Source organism: Danio rerio, chromosome 25 (genome assembly GCF_049306965.1).
Source record: "Danio rerio strain Tuebingen ecotype United States chromosome 25, GRCz12tu, whole genome shotgun sequence".
Taxonomy (NCBI): Eukaryota; Metazoa; Chordata; class Actinopteri; order Cypriniformes; family Danionidae; genus Danio; species Danio rerio.
In genome coordinates, this window is record NC_133200.1 from 9,568,102 (window position 1) to 9,586,087 (window position 17,986).

The following is a 17,986-nucleotide window of genomic DNA, read 5'->3' on the forward strand; positions in this document are numbered from 1 at the left end:
AACTCCATGATGACTCGTAATTTTGCTGTCAATGAGTCCTCAAATGATGCCCTCTGGTTCCCCATGGGAAGCTGGCGTAAGTTGGCATTACAATGCAGTGTGTTGATGTATTGCCTGTGCTGCATGAGGTGTTTGACCGTCCTTACCTGGGCTCGGTCAGCATATTAATGACACATTTGTGCTGCGGCCCCATGCTGGTCCAATTCTGGGCCAAAGCGACCATTGCAGTAGCATCCAGCAGACCGTAGCCGTAAGAATGGCTCACTGCCATATAGAGATAGAAAAAGAGAGAGAGAGAGGTGGATAAAGCAACAAGGTCACTCTTGTTTACTGAATACATAAATGCATCTCTCTGAATGGTTAATTAAACTGTCATTTACCTAATCGGCCCACACCATTGGTCCTCCAGTCGTTGGTTATTAGGTGGGCGGGACGTGAGGTTCTCACCACGAGATGCTGCATGTCTCTCCAGGTCAGGTTCATGCTGGATGGCGTAAGGGAATAATGAAACGTGATCCGGGTATTACATTGCGGCAGATTTATTTTTGCATTCAACAGATAATTTGCACATAATTATCCTCTTGGACGTGACAGGATGTCTCTTTGAAAGACACATAATTAAAGCTTTTCTTTTATCCGAGTCACAGAAAATTGCAAATGGAAATACTCCGTCCTGGGGGCCGTGCATCATTTTGCAATTACACAGCCAACGAGGTGCTTTTTTCCCAACTAAAGACCTGAAATTGTATTCCCCCCGAAAACAGCAATATCAGATTCAATTTATTGCTGTATTTCCTTGGTTCACGACTCCAGCTTATTAGTTTTGTCGGTTGTTGCGCTACATAGCAGAAACAAGCATCTTTGGGACTCGTGGCCCTCATGGGGAAGGCTGAAAACCCCCTTCTCACTAGGATATTTCAGGGTAAACCATGTCTGGAATTGGACATAAAGCACTGACGAAAATACCAGCAAGACAAGCCATTTCTAAACGGATGGATTCAGACGTGCAGTAGAAGAGTATAAAGCACATCCTGCTCTGGCGTTTGTGTATTTTTATAGGTGATTTATGAAGAGGTTGTTCTAATTCATACGCTTTCAATATTTCTGACCTCACAATAAATGGCTCAGCGGGCAAATTCATAATGTCAGCGTGCACGATTTATCAACCTAAAGGCACAGCACAGACGGAACAGTTTCCTTCAATGATTACTTGATGTAAGACTACTGCAATTCGCATGTTGTGCATGGGAAGAATAACACAGATATTGAACAGATATTCCTTTATTATATAGATGAGGTGTCAGTCCGGGAGAAATCCCCAGAGGCTTTAAGCATGCTGGACTCAGCATCAGGAAATTAATGGACGGGCTAAAATAATACCAACAACAGCAGTATGGCTACACCTATGCAAAACAGCACTAGCTCACCCTTATTGTAATCAATAAGAAGTTCTGAGAGTTGCGTTCGGTTAGAAGACACTGACTTTTTTTTTCAGTCACTTATTTTCTTTGTTATTAATATTATACATTTACCGGCCACTTTATTAGGTACACCTGTACAACAGCTCGTTAACGCAAATCACATGGGAGAAACTCAATGCATTTAGGCATGTAGACATGGTCAAGACGATTTGCTGCAGTTCAAACCAAGAATCAGAATGTGGAAGAAAGGTGATTTAAGCGACTTTAAACGTGGCGTGGTTGTTGGTGCCAGACGGGCTGATCTGCTGATCTACTGGGATTTTCACGCACAAACATCTCTAGGGTTAACAGAGAATGATCTGAAAAAGACTAAATATTCAGAGAGCGGCAGTTCTGTCGGCATAAATGCTTTGTTGATGCCAGAGATCAGAGGAGAATGGCCAGACTGATAGAAACCCACACCGGGTGTCACTCCTATCAGCTAAGAACAGGAAACTGAGGCTACAATTCACACATGCTCATTAAAATTGGACAATAGAAGATTGGAAAAACATTGCCTGGTCTGATGAGTTTCAATTTCAGCTATGACATTTGGATGGTACGGTCAGAACTTGGCATCAACAACATTAAAGCATGGATCCATCCTGCCTTGTATCAACAGTTCAGGCTGCTGGTGGTGGTGTAATGGTGTTGGGGATATTTTCTTGGCACACTTTGGGCCCATTAGTACCAATTGAGCATCGTGTCAACACCACAGCCTACCTGAGTATTGTTGCTGACCATGTCCATCCCTTTATAACCACAGTGTACCCATCTTCTGATGGCTACTTCCAGCAGGATAATGCATCATGTCGTAAAGCGCAAATCTTCTCAGACTGGTTTCTTGAACATGACAATGAGTTCACAGTCCTCAAATGGCCTCCACAGTCACCAGATATCAATCCAATAGAGCACCTTTGGGATGTGGTGAAACAAGATATTTGCACCATGGATGTGCAGCCGACAAATCTACAACAACTGCGTAATGCTTTCATGTCATTGTGGACCAAAGGAATATTTCCAGTACCTTGTTGAATCTATGCCACTAAGTATTAAGGCAAAACGGGGTCCAACCCGGTACAAGTAAGGCGTACCTAATAAAGTAAATGTATATATATATATATATATATATGTGTGTGTGTGTGTGTGTATATATGTGTGTATGTATGTATGTATAATAAAAAACCTTAATACAATAAATAATCTTATAAAAAATCTTTTTAGGTAGTACAAATTAATATATAATTTGAATTAAGAATATATAATTAACAATTACTGAAACACATATATAATAAATTTGTAAATAATGTTTAAAATAAAAAAATAAATATAAAATATTTATTCATGATAATATATTAAATATATATTAAATAATAAAACTATAAAATAAATTAAAATATATACTTAACATATTAATTGAATGCATATAAATATGTATAAAACATAATTAAAAAACATACACACATACAGTATATATACATATTTTTAAAATTCCTGATATATATAAAATTTTCATCTCTCATCTGACCTAGCAACAGGTCTGAAAGCATTTCAGTGAAAAAGGAATATGACTGCGTTTCTAGCACACAGAAGTTCAAAAGTCACCCGCAGCGCGCCATCACAAAGACTGCCAGCCATTAAAAAGAGTAGTGTTGTGACAGAAAGAGAATAGAGGTGGAGGTCCTTTTAAAAAAACATCCCCAAAACGTCCCCGTCTATTTCATTGTGAGGCAAGTGCGATCAAAGCCAACACCAGCAGGGTTTACAGCCCTAAACAGCAGGGGCCAAACTCAAACATGCACAAAAAGTGTGTGCAATCCAGGAGCCCATGTCTCCACCACACACGCAGACAAAGAAACGCTAGTGTGAGACGTGATTTCCATGTTTTATTACAGCCTCGCAGGATCAAATATGTTTTAATTGAGCATGATGATTTAATGTTGTATAGAGGGCCTCGGGGTCAAATGCAGAGTGTGAGCCGGCAGCCCATCTCTTATTTTTTCCGACAAGGAGTGTCAAGGTGATGCCTGAGTGTGTCGGAGGGCTGAAAATGATGCACGCGGGGTAATGAAGTCTAACCGCTGGTGGAGAATGATGGACAGGAGTGGCGAGAGCGTGTGCGTGTTTGTCTGTCCATAGAGACAGGTGTCAATGTTGTCATCACTCACTTGGCCTCCAGAGCGAGAGCGATGATTCCGGCGGCCAGGGGAGCCGATGCCGACGTGCCCGTGTGCGAATCTGTGCACTTCTTCCTCAGGTCTGTTGTTACCTGCACACACAAATACAGTTGAAGTCTAAATTAGTTGACAAATAAATGTATTAGTGTTTAACAAAGCAAGGAATGTTTCACAGTATTTCCTATAAAATTTTTTCTTCTGGAGAATGTCTTATTTGTTTTATTTTGGCTTGAATAAAAGCAGTTTTAAGTTTTTTAAAAACTATTTTAAGGTCAATATTATTTGCCTCTTAAGCATTCATTTATTCATTTACTTTTCGGCTTAATCCCTTTATTAATCTGGGGTTGCCACAGCGGAATGAACCGCCAGCTTATCCAGCATATGTTTTACACACCGGATGTCCTTCCAGCTGCAACCCATCACTGGGAAACACCCATACACACTCGTTCACACACATACACTACGGACAATTTAGCTTACCCAATTCACCTGTGCATCATGTCTTTGGACTTGTGGGGGAAACAGAGCACCCAGAGGAAACCTAACACTTAAATTGATTTTGAGTGTGGTAATTTTAAGTTTACATTAAATTGACTTTATTAATTAATTATCTATTAGTAATGTATTGTAGTAGAAGTACATTTTCCCACAATGTCTTTACATTTCATACATGTGCTGTAATTTTGCATCTTATTTATATTTTTGTGTTCTCAGTTTTTGCTAAGTTTTTGTTCCCTCCATAAGGTATTTTTGGACTTGTGGTTTATTGCACAAAAAGATTAAAGTGTTTTGATGAAGCACAGATGCTGTTTTCTTTGTACACACAGTATCCCTTCAAAATATTTTCTTTAAATAAATGTTTAGTATGTTAAAAGCACATTTTAGATCAGCTTCATGGTGGCTCATAATAGCACAGTTGAGTACACTTAGATGTACTTAAGTTTATCTTAAAATGCACTTAATACTAATTTTTAGTACATTAAATACAAAAATTAATTTGGGAAAATCGAGCACTTTTAATACAGTATTTAGCACACTTTTTTTACAATTTGTATATTCTTTTAATATATTACTATTATGCTTTTAATTAGTCATAAATATATTTAAATGTTTAAAATAAGGGTTCAAGTGTATTTCTAGTTGTAACTAAATGTATATTTTTTTAAATACAGATATAGTATGTTAAAAGCACATTTTAGTTAAATTTCAGGGCGTCTCAAAATAGCAGAGTTGAGTACACTTAGATGGTTTTAAGTTTATCTTAACATATACTTAATACTATCTTTAAGTACATTAAATACAAAAATTAGTGAGTGAAAATAGAGCACTTTTAGTACATTACTGAAAAGTGGACTAAGTATACTTAAATAAAGTGCATTTTAGTGCACTTTTTATTACCTAGGTGTGTAGGTGTAGTGTATATAACTATATATACGTCATATTGGGTTGATAAAAACACACAGTCCTTTTATTTTCAATTGAACAACATAAAAATGGTGGACAAATTGGAGCGGTTTTGAAATCGACCGCAACTTGACGTAGGCGTGCAGTTTCCCCGCCCACCAATATTGATCGACAGGCGCGCATTACTATATCCTCAGTTTGTTGTTTCACGTATGCCATTTTCAGCGTGTGAGTCAAAGCGATGTCACCAAAGAAACACCCTTGCTCTATTTGTAGATGTAAGGCTCATTGGGCTCAACACAAGATCAACATTCACCACATGATCGCTCTCATCTGCGCCATTGTTTGTAATTTTAGCTGGGTTTGCAAACGTGTACTTTTAATTGCGTCTTCCTTTAACTTCAGCCATTTGCATTTCCCGCGGTAACAGAAGCTCCCTGTCATCTTAACTAGGTGCAGCTGGAAAGTGCCTCACGCGCGCGTCCTTCCATTTGAAATAACGAACTTGCCTTAAGCAGGTCGCACACCAGAAGCGCTGCTCAGCGACGTGCAGAGCCATGCATTTTAGAATTCTAAACATAGGTTTCTAAAGTCGGTGGCTGTCCACGGCGCCCAGCCACGACTCAGGACACTGTTCAAATTTCTGCCAAGCCACAGAGTGCCATCTGAATAGTTTCACTATAAATAACATATGAATTTGTTGTTTTCCCAGAGATAGGTTGTGGCTGGAAGGGCATCTGCAGCGTAAAATGCACTGGATAAGTTGACGGTTCATTCTGCTGTGGCGACCCCAGATTAATAAAGGGACTAAGCTGACAAAAAAATGAATGAATGAATTTGAGTGTCTGGAGTGCCGTGTCGCAGCTCTGAGCAGCGCATCCGGTGTGTGACGCCCTTTAGTTATAGCCTCAGTCAAAAGTAAGTCAGTGTGCGTGGTTATTAGTCTCGGTGTACAAGCTTGGAACCTTAAACTAGCACACAGATGGCTGTAAAACTATACAAAAACACAAATGATTTTGTACTCTCTGCTTGGTCTGTGTCCGAGTCGTACATGTACTGCTATATGCTGGTCCTCTCACTCATGTTGCTTCTCTCTGTTTGCCTCTATGTTGCCATACACAAAGCGGGGGAGCTCTTGGCTCCGCCCCCTTGTTAAGTTAGGCGGGAAGTCGAAACTAGTTTTAATGTGAAGCAACACATCCCTAAAACAGCGACCTGTGTTGATGCCCCCATAATGACACCTTTTAACACATTATAATAAAAAAATCTGAACTATGTTTTGAACTAAACTGGCACACTCAGAAAAACCATAATATTAATATTAAATCTTTAAAAAAGGGGCAAACTATGTGCCCTTTAAACAGAAATTGGGGAAAAAATAATAATTCAGAAGGGCAAATAAATCTGACTTCAACTGTACCAGCGTAAACACTGCATTACACACAAAATAAAATAAAAAAATAAAAATAAAATAAAAGTTGGCCTCTCTAACATACTCTACAGAGCACAGATAGACAACAGGATCAACTTAATTTAAATTTAGGATAGTAAACCCTAAGTGGTTAGGTTAAGGATGCTGAGGGTTAATTCTTCCATGTACATTGTGGCTGCTATACTACAATAAACTTCTTCATCGAGATCAACATCAATGGAAAGGTCAGGTGTGCTATTGGTCAGCCATCAGTAGAACATTGGTTGTAGCTATATATATATATATATATATATATATATATATATATATATATATATATATATATATATATATATATATATATATATATATATATATATATATATATATATGCATGTTGTCAGAGTGGGCGTCCATCAGCCAGAGGCACACGTCAAAGTGGCTAACAAAAAATATGACTCCTAGGGAAACTCATTCACCACAGTCACTGTGATGAGACGTGTGACAGCTCGTGAGACTTAATAAGCTGGCACCTCAAACATGAGGGTTTGGGCTTTTAATCATGCCGTAGGAGACGGTGCGTGATTGACAACGGTCAGGACGAAAGAACGTCCAGCCTGAGGCTACAAAACCTCCAGGTGAGCACGCACCCCCACTCTTTCTCCGTCATTGTTTTATTCATCTCTGTCTTGATTTAAACACATACGGACACGCAAAATCCACCTCAGTGCTGTCGGCAAGATTGCGTCCATTTTTAAATTGAATCTGTTATTGCCGTTGTCATCCTAATGGAACGGGAGTCTCAGAAGAGGGAGAGCGGGAGCTATCGCAGTCACACATACTGGGACAGGCTTGACATCAAGCAAACAAACACTCTAAAGCTGTCCGAAACATCTCGGATGAGCTTCAGTGAGCTGGCAGAGATAGACCTGCCTGCCAAGTCTGAAATCACTTTCCTAGGGATGAGCATATCAGGGATTCAAACTGAGTTTGGATAACTACCCGCAGCACAAGAAATCCTATTTTCCCCCTCAATGTGAGTGTGGGTTTAAGGGAACTGAGTTAAATCTGTTTACGTTTTGAATCAGTTTGAAGATCTACAAACATGCCCACATAGAAAGCTGATATAAGGCAATATATGCAAATTACATATATGACATTCATATTTACATTTTACATATATGAAATATGTCATATACTGTGCAACATGATTTCGAAATGCTGAAAAAATTAGCCACACACACACAAACACTAGGATGGATATATATATATATATTTATATATATATATATATATATATATATATATATATATATATATATATATATATATATATATATATATATATATATATATATGTATATATATATAAAGGCTGCACAATATATCACTTTAGCATCGATATTACTTGTGTTTGTAAGGTCTGTAACTGTGGATTAAATCATTTAGGCATAAAAAATAAATAATGAAAGTAAATTTTATTGAATCATTTATATGATGAAGACTATGCATCCAAGGACCATGTCATTTTACATTTAATTATTCAATATATTTACCTTAATACTTATAGCTTGCTCAGAAACCCATAAAGTACTGTTTATTTCACTTATTCTTTGCTCCATTGTGTTTATTTATGACTGTAGTTTGGTTATTATGTATATAAGAAATAATATAAGAATATATATCTGTTAATTTTGATGTAATTCTGACTTTAACATTTCCCAATTCTGACTTTCATTTTTTGTAATTCTGAGTTTAAGTTTCCCAATTCAGACTTTTATTTTTCGTAATTCTGAGTTTACATCTCGCAATTCTGACTTTTATTTGTTATTTTGAGTTAAAATTATTTTTAAATGTTTTACTTCTTGCAATTTTGAGTTTACTGTTCGTAGTTCTGTTTTTTTTTTTTAAATGTTTATACAACGTGTACATCCACCTATACATGATTTACTCCCCTACAAAATCATCCCAATCAATCTTAATTAATGCCTTTCCAAACAGAGTTATTCAAGCCGTCAGGTGAAATTGTATTCATATCGCAATATTGCTGAGAAAAACATAATCGCAATGTCATTTGAATTATTAAATTATTAGCCCTCCCATAAAATATATAGATTTTTTCAAATAATTTTCTAGTAATATTTAATGGAGAAGGAACTTTTCACAATATTTTCGATAATATTTTTTCTTCTGGAGAAAGTCTTTTTCGTTTATTTAAAAAAAAAACATTATTATTATTATTATATATTTGAATAATATTATTATTAATATTATTAAGCAATTTTTTGCAACTGCAAACCATTTTGCATACCATTGTTATATACAATGACTTGCCTAATAACTTGCCTTGTTAACCTAATTAACCTAGTTAAGCTTTTAAACGGCACTTTAAGCTGAAAAATATTTAGGAAAATATTATGTACCGTTATCATGGCAAAGATAAAAGAAATCAGTTATGAAAAACTATGAAGTTTAATAATGTGCTAAAAAACACGCCGTTAAACAGAATTTTTAATTATCTTGAGCTAATAATTCAAGCTTCAATAGTATATATTTTCATATATGGCTATAGAGCTATTTGTAATATATTTGAACATATATGTACATATTGGTAATTCCAATGGTTAAAAAAACATTTAAGTGGCTATTTTTCAAAATATATGTTGTCATATATAAATATAGACTTGAATGTCATATATGTACTATGCATATATTTCTATGTATCAGATTTCTATATGGAGTATTCTTATTATAATAAAAAAAAGAAATATTGCAATTATTCAGTATTATACGTTTAGCTATAAATAGAAAAATTATAAACTGTGTCATATTTGGTGTTATTCAATTGAATCTGATCTCTGGCTTAATCAGATTACTGCAAATAATTTTTCAATCTTGAATTAGGCCTTTAAATCACTAACTCAACTCCGTCTTTCCACCTGAATGGCAGGACTTGACAGTAAGAACCGCCGATGGCTCAGGGCCAGTGGGAAAGACTCTTGGGACAGTTGACAGACTTGCCATTAATCATTTTTTATTATCTTCCCAATTTACCAGCTGGCATCTCTATTTTTATTGTTAATCCAAAATGATCCTGAAAAGTAGTGCAGTTTATTACAGGTTAAATAACGTTACTGCTCCCTGTTTTATTTGACATTTAAATCCTATTAAACCTAAATTAGAAAGAGGAGAATAGTTTTTAGGTTTATTTCAATATGATGCCTTTTATCTCTTCATTTCCAGAGGTGGCTTAAGAAAATGTCACTAAATAAGTCATTTGAAAAAAAAAAAGAGAAAGGTTTATTTATGACTTTCTTAGTAAAAGAAAGCATCATGGAGATGTTTGGAAGTGTTTTGTACTGGGAAGCCTTTTATTTGTTTAAATATTTAAATATATATTCTTTATATTTATGTATGAGTGTACACTCACCAGCCACTTTATTAGGTACACCTGTCCAACTGCTCGTTAACGCAATCACATGGCAGCAACTCAATGCATTTAGCCATGTAAACATGGTCAAGATGATCTGCTGCAGTTCAAACAGAGCATCAGAATGAGGAAGAAAGGTGATTTTAGTGACTTTGAACGTGGCATAGTTGTTGGTGCCAGACGGGCTGGTCTGAGTATTTTAGAAACTGCTGATCTACTGGGATTTTCATGCACAACCATCTCTAGGGTTTACAGAGAATGGTCAGAAAAAGAGAAAATATCCAGTAAGCCGCAGTTCTGTGGGGACAAATGCTTTATTGATGCCAGAGGTCAGAGATCAGATGATAGAAAGGCAACAGATACAACTGAGGTATGCAGGAGAGCATCTCTGAACACACAACACGTTCAACCTTGAGGCGAATGGGCTACAGCAGCAGAAGACCACATCGGGTGCCACTCCTGTCAGCTAAGAACAGGAAACTGAGTCTACAATTCGCAAAGTCCCACCAAAATTGGAAGCGCGTTTCGTTTCCTTCCGTTCCCATACATGAGGCACTACATTCTTTTTATTGCAAAAAATTGATCAATAGGTATAGAAGTAAAAAATAAATGTTCTCCGTATATAATCCTGCAGTTATTTTTTTACAAGTGTTTAAAGTTGGCAATAGTCTCATCCTCGCGTAATCGTTTTTTTGATGGTGAGAGATGCAGCTTTGCGTCACGTGCTTCCCGCTAGACCAATAAGATGGCCTAACGTCGGAACAACATGTAAAGATGGTCCAAGATGGCACTGCCCTTGTCGTCACTACCGAGTAGGGAAGAGGGTGAAATTATGGTCAGACCTTCACCAAAAAGCAGTAAAATGGTTTATAAACAGTGCTACATGCATCTCACCAGATCTCAATCCAATAGAGCACCTTTGGGATGTGGTGGAATGGGAGATTCGCATTAAAGATGTGCAGCCGGCAAATCTGCAGCAACTGCGTGATGCTGTCATGTCAATATGGACCAAAATCTCTGAGGAATATTTTCAGTACCTTGTTGAATCTTTACCACGAAGGATTAAGGCAGTTCTGAAAGCAAAAAAGGGGTTCAACCCAGCACTGGTAAGGTGCACCTAATAAAGTGGCCGCTGAGTGTTGTGTATATTTGTGCTTACTTATATACACTGTGTGTGCGTGTATGTATATTATATTAAAGTATTTTTTTTTGTCTGTTATAAGCTTTAAAACGGCCTTCTTATGTCAAATTAAAAGCAATGTGTTACTTTGGTTGCTTTACCAAGGATTCAGTTAATTAATTTATACAGTAAGGACTAAACAATCTAAACAGTTGGTTTCATAATAAGCCTATTAAGCTTACAATAATTTTAAGATGAAAATAATCTGAGTCAAAAACAACTTCTTTCTGTATTGGTGGTCATTAGATCACTGATTAAACTGCTCAAACTTATCAATCCAATTGCAGTCAACTAATCATTCTTAAATCATGAATCAAATAATCAGATCCCAACATATCCTACATGAATCAATAAATCAGGTCTATAAACCAAAGGTCCAACTGGATCATTCCACGTCCAGTGCACAAATTATGCATGAATCATATCTTTTAAGCAATGACTAGAAAATTACAATTCCCCGAGCAAATCAATCTTGAAACAATCAACCGTGTCAATGAAAAGAACACTTTATTCAAATGCTAATGCAGATGTCAACATATTCAGTGAAAAATGACTAACGTTCGACCTGTTCCTCGCACAACCACCACATTACTTCAGAAGACTTTGAATATTACACAAGCACTTTAATGGAGCCCTAGTCCTCATTCACTTCCATTAGAAAGAGAGGAGTGATTCTTCACACTGACATTAGTGTGAGTAAAATGACAAATCCGAAAATGGGAAACGCAGCCACGGAGCAAACTAATAGCCCAGATGCTCATGATGACGATCCAGAGTAATGACTTTTAAAAACTTGCGAAGGGCATCCTCTTTTTATAGTCGTCTTTTGGCCTAATTAGCCTGCCCTAATTAGAATAAGCCCATTCAGGCACTCTCTAATACAGCTTAAGCACATAAAATGAAGGTATGTATCTGGAAACGAGAGAAAAGCTTGCAAAAATGCCATCTAAAGAATCTGCAATGCAGCATGTTTGGTATTCAAAAATTGCTGTCTCTATGTCTTTTGCTCTCTTTCACTAGGTCTAATTTCCCCATCTTTTTTATTCTCATTTGCACTCTCAGAGGAAACGCCGAGCACAGAGAAGCAGATGTGTACAGCATGCAGCAGCACCTGTGATGGGGAAGTTTTCAGACGCAACTCTAAAGTGATTTTTTTTTTTGTTGCCTCCTTAGGGCATGACGTTCACCGAGCTCTTTTTCATATAGCCCACAGGAAATCACAGCGGCAGATGTGGAAATCATTTCAGCGCCTGACACTTCATCTTCACAGCACGCTGAATGGGGCGGCACTCCATCACTCACTCCTCTCTTGTACAGTCGTGACGTGGCTATTTAAACCATGCGGAAAATTTGGCACACGCAAGGCTGTTTGCTTTGACGTTTACAGTTCTGCTTACAGCCGAGAATGCCAGTGTGTGTGTGTGTGTGAGGACATGAATGTCTGTCTGTGCCATGTTAAAGTACAAATGAAATCAAAACTAACCATATTGATCTATATGTTAACTCACATTGCTAGTTTTGTGGTGAACAGTTCATCTGTGAATGTCATTATAAGTATGTTCACACGGAATCTGCACGCTCAGAATTCCGCAGATTTTCCGCAGATTTCCGCAGATTTTAAGCCCAGCATTAGTTCTATTTATTTACTTGAGTAAATGTGTGTAAATGTATATTTATTTAGTTTTTAAATTCATTACAGTACTACATTATTGACTAATATAAAAATGTTTATGTGCAATACAGTTTGTGCAGTAATATTTTCTGTCTTTTAGTAGAGATATTATAGGAGACGCTTGCTTTGTTTACCAAATGAAATGGATCTAATTAAATTGGCATTTTAAACATTAAATAAAAAGCTATTGTTTTTTATTTCACATAATAATGGTTTAGTTATGATACTCCCAAAATAATTCCACAGAAATCTGCAGATTTTTATCAAAATTCTCCGCAGAAATTTTAAAAAACGTCCGCCCTAGTCACTAAGGAAAAAAAGGTTTGCACTTGTAATCTAAAACTAAAGAGCAAAGAATCACCAAGAGGCGACACTCTAGTGCGATTTGGGAAACAGCCACTAGATGGCGCAGCAGCCATATTGGAATAAAAATTCCAATAGAACTACAGCATGTTATAAGTCTGTAAATAAACTATTAAAAGTGCTGATGATTGTGATAGTAAGTGTTGTATTGTTGTCTTTCAGGTTGTGTCTCAGCTTTAATGCACTTTTTAAATAAATAAATAAAAAACAAAGCAGCTGCTTGCCATCGTCTGGCTTCCATACAAGGACCAAACATGGATTATTTCTGGGCCAAGTCTCAGCCAAGTTGATAACCCATAACTGGGCCTGAACTGGGCCAGATATGTTCGTGTGTCACGACTGCAATGAAATTGATAAACCCATGAAGCATTTCACTTTTTGCGAATATGGGCGTGCTTTTTCTCGAATCGACCTGATTGGTAGAATTTTTTTCTTTACTTTATAAATAATTTAATTGTATTTTAGAAGTGCGTCAGGATAGGTCAAATTTACGTGGCCCACATATAAGTTTTTAACATCTGGGCCAAATAGCAAATTTGTAATATGACATAGGTCCTGTGTGCCGCCTTAAAGTCGGTGCCATCTCGGATAAGCCTGGGCCATTTTTGGTCCACATGCTGTCTGCCAGTGCCGGATGAATACCTGCTGCCCCAGCTTTAAGCCAAATCTGGGCCAGAATTCTTTGCAACCTGGGATTAAATGGACAGCCGATCGCTTTCACTTCAAAAGGGTGGAATCTGGGACTGTTGCTGGGTGCTGCTGTTGCAGTGGAACTCTGAGTGTCGCCTCTTGGTGATTCTGAGCTCTTTGCTAAAACTGAAATCTGAAAATGCACTTCCTGTTTGTTTTCAATTTAATTCTCAGATTACATCTGTCTGAGGTATTGGGCGGGGCTAACATAATTAACCACACCCCTTCAACTGTTAGTTTTGACAACACACAGAAATGGTGAGGAGGACGTGCCTGTTAGGTTATAATATCTCTTCTAAAACCTATTTCCCAATATTTCTGAATGAAATGTCTACTACATCCAATCAGCTTGCAGTAGAAAAAACAAGCCACGCCCACGGTTTCTCATTTACTATTCCATTCCTCTAGAAACTGCATTACAATATAAACAACAACAAAAAGTCACAGCTTCCAGTTCATACGAACTTTAAAGGGATAGTTCACCCAAAAAATTCATTCTTTCATTATCACCCTTCAAAATTGTTTGTTTCTTCTATTGAACACTAAAGAAGATACTTTGAAGAAAGCAGTAACTGGTAACCAGTAGCTCTGTTTCCATCCAAAGATTAGCAAATTAGACTGGAAAATTTCATAAATCAATTACGAATAATGAGCTGCTCACATATCGCGTCTTTTGTATGCACAAGTTTATCTATCCAATGCAAATAGGAAGCAATGTGTATGTGTATCTATCCAATGCAAATAGGAAGCAATGTTTATGTGTATGTTTTTTTTTAGGTGCACCTAGCTAAAAACATCTGTGACAAGAACTAACCAATCAGCTTCCTACTTCTAATTACCTGAGACAAACACAGTGCACCCAAACACTGCATTGCTTTTTAATTTTCTACATAAATAAAACTTTAATGAGAGCTGCAGTGATGGTTTGTCAGTTTGTCATCCTCTGAGAGAATGGTTGATAGTTGCCTAGCAATAACAGATGCCACAAGAGCGCAAATCTGCTGCAATTGGTGAAGAAAGCAATATGCCTTGGGCTTTCCACTTGCTTTTAGACGTGATATGCGAATGGCCCCGACAGCACTGTTTCCATTTAATAACTCAAAGAGAACAAAATCATAACTGGCTGATAAACTGGCACCAAATATCAAAAAGAAAAAGTGGAATTTGCTGGTTAGGAGAAGCCACCTTGGGCCTTGATTCCTATATAATGAATTATTTGTGCCTCAGAAATCAAAGTGGAAAAGCGCAGAACACACAGTGGCTTTTGGAGGAGTAAGATGCTCTTTTGAGTGCAGATGCTCAAGACAGTTCTGGAGGTAATAACACTGAACCAATTTGATGATGGACTTTGGCTGAGGGATTTAAAAACGACCAAAACAAAAACAACAAACAACAAAAATCAGTTCAAGGCACTCGAAAAATGTGAAAATTGTGCCTTTGTTCACATGGCTAATCCTTAATAAAACCTACATGTAGTTTAAAGTGCTACACTGACCACATCAACCTATTTTGAGGAAAACTGAAAAAAAAATCTCACTCTAAAAATTTAAGTAAACATATTTCTAGCATTAAGATGCTTATTTTTTGTACTATTTATATATTGATACAATTTTTATTACATACATCAAAAAGAGTAGCCTATTGAATAGAAATATTTTCCAAGGTATTGAATTTATAAATTCCAGTATCTTGACAACACTACACCTTAGTTAATCACTCTGTCCAAATGAACATGTTTGTAGCTTTGTATCACATTGGATAACAACTCACACTATAAAATAAATCATATTTTCACATTTGAAGACATGCAGAAAACTACATTTTCAGAAATTGCAAATCGGGAGGAGATAGGAGGCTCAAGGGGTATGATACAACTTATAACAGACTAGTAAATGAGAAGCTGGTTATTTATCAATGTTTTTTCCTTTTTGTTGTTACAAGTCACAAAGCTTCGCAATTTATTGTTAAAATACTGCTACTCAAAACCCTTTATTTATTATTAAACCATTCATAATCCTATTATTAAGATTAGAGTAGATCCCCTTTTGAAAGAGCGGGTATTTTACTTATTTGGGGTTCAGCCCCTTATCCCCTTCGACGCCCCTAGTGGTCGCTCCACTGGTTTGTCCATTATTGTCATGCCATCGGGCTCTATTATCACAAAATCTGTTAAAATCACATGTTTTTTTTTTGATGCCCGCACTGGAATTTACTAAGTAAACGTGGTTCCATCGTAGTTTATGCACATTTTATCTTATCAGATAAAAAATTTTATCCCACACAGTTGTGCAAATAAGTTTTTATGCACAATTTCTTTTTGAGATTTATGTTTGGCCTTTTAATTAGATAGGACAGTAATGAGACAGGAAGCAAAGTGAGAGAGAGAGAGAGGGAGGGGTAGAATTGGGAAATGTCTTTGAGCTGGGATTCGAACTCGGGACGCCCTGACGTGCTACTGCACTATATGTCGGCATGCTAACCACTAGGCTATTGCGCCGACTATGTACAATCTCAAAGGGTTTGTGCATCGTAGAGTTTTTATTAAGCAATTTTAAAGCAATATTCTAAAACAGAAATAGGTATCCATAGTATTAGTTTTTCCTAGCTTGGTAGTCAATAATAAAGGGACTAAGCCAAAAAGAAAATTAATAAATGAAATGAATGGAAGTCGATAATTACACATTTAATTGTAATTTATAATTAATGTAATTTAATAAATACAAACATCAGTTCATTTCAATATGTCTTCTTTTGTGTTCAACAGAAAAAAGAAACACATAAAGGAATGGAAACGCTTGAGGTTAGTGTGTAAACGTTCATTTTTGGGTGAACTGTCCCTAAAAGGCAGGGGTGTCCACACTCCATCCTGGAGGGCCGGTGTCATGGAGAGTTTAGTTCCAACCCTAATCAAACACACCTGAACCAGCTAATCAAGCTCTCACTAGGTATACTAGAAGATCTCCAGGCAGGTGTTTTGGAGCTAAAGTCAGCAGGACACCGGTCCTCCAGGATCGACTTTGGACACCCCTGCTTCAAGTTGCAAATGCTGAAATGTGAATTACTCTATTTTAAGGAATGACATGCTAAGAAACTTGTAGGGTCATTAAAGTTTATGTTGCTTCATGAAACTGCATGAGTCATGATCATATGTCTACATAAATGCACATCTAAATGTGTGTGAAATACATACGATCTGTTTCTCGTTAAGGTTTCCGCTGCTGTAGGTGGTGGCGAGAGTGGAGGAACAGGCCTCGCTGTACCATGGCACGCTGCCGTACTGTGTGGTGCTGCTGATGGAGAGCGTGTAGATGCTGTTGGTGTATCCGTCACAGTTGCAGCTGTCCCGCTCTCGCCCTCCATTACCCGATGCCCAAACGAAGATGGATCCAAGCCCAGATCGACCCTAGAACACATGAGCACATTACTGGTCATTTACTACGGCTAATGTATGCTTCATTAATAGTAGAGTTAGTAGTCTTTTGTAGATTGACAGCAGACGGTCTCATTGTAGCTTTTCTTGGCTAATGACAAGCCAGGGTTGCCAACTCTGTTTATAAAAACTTACTGCTATTAAAAACTAACTCAAAAGTAGACCAGCAAGTGACACAGAAATAATCCATGTAACAATGTCTTGAGTGGTGAAGAGTCTAATCTGTGAACTTCACACTCTTTTGCAAATCCAGTGTTTTGTTAATCCTGATGAGTGGTCATTGTCAAAGTTGTAATCACCACAGCTTTGTTTCCAGATGGACCGCTAAACAGAACAACACGCATCTCATGGCAATACTTTGCATAGAATTCAACCATTGAAATGACGTAAAAATCCCTGAGCGTTTCCCATCTTGCGTGCCTTATGATTCAGATATTCAGCCATTGGTCAGTGGACATGACACATGAGGCGAAAATGTTAAAGGTGCAGTATGTCAGTTTGACACCCAGTGGTTGGACTAGGCATTTCACGCCTAGTTAAAAACACACAAAAGCACAGGTCGCCAGATTGACAACACCAACAGCAGTGTGCCTGTCTGTAGCCTAAATGCTGATTTAAACCGTGACCTAAATAAAAGCAACGGCACACAATAGAAGGAATATTTTCCACATTAAAAGGAGTTTTTGTTCTAACCAACACCTTGAGTTGATATATCATAGAAATGGCTTCTATTTGTTGCAGATGAACAACAGAAAACCATGATAATGAT

General features: G+C 37.2%; 1 protein-coding gene across 4 annotated transcripts in view; it reads right to left on the reverse strand.

Annotated features, from left to right (window-relative positions):
- Positions 1-17,986, reverse strand: part of furinb (furin (paired basic amino acid cleaving enzyme) b) — a 161,985-nt gene that overhangs the window by 14,398 nt on the left and 129,601 nt on the right. For 3 of the 4 annotated variants that reach the window (XM_073942171.1, XM_073942172.1, NM_001045109.2), the window contains 4 exon segments: positions 16,978-17,190; positions 3,629-3,729; positions 381-484; positions 147-264 (listed from right to left, as the gene is read on the reverse strand). In XM_073942171.1, the coding sequence (XP_073798272.1) occupies positions 147-264; positions 381-484; positions 3,629-3,729; positions 16,978-17,190 (536 nt within the window). 4 annotated transcript variants of the gene reach the window in all.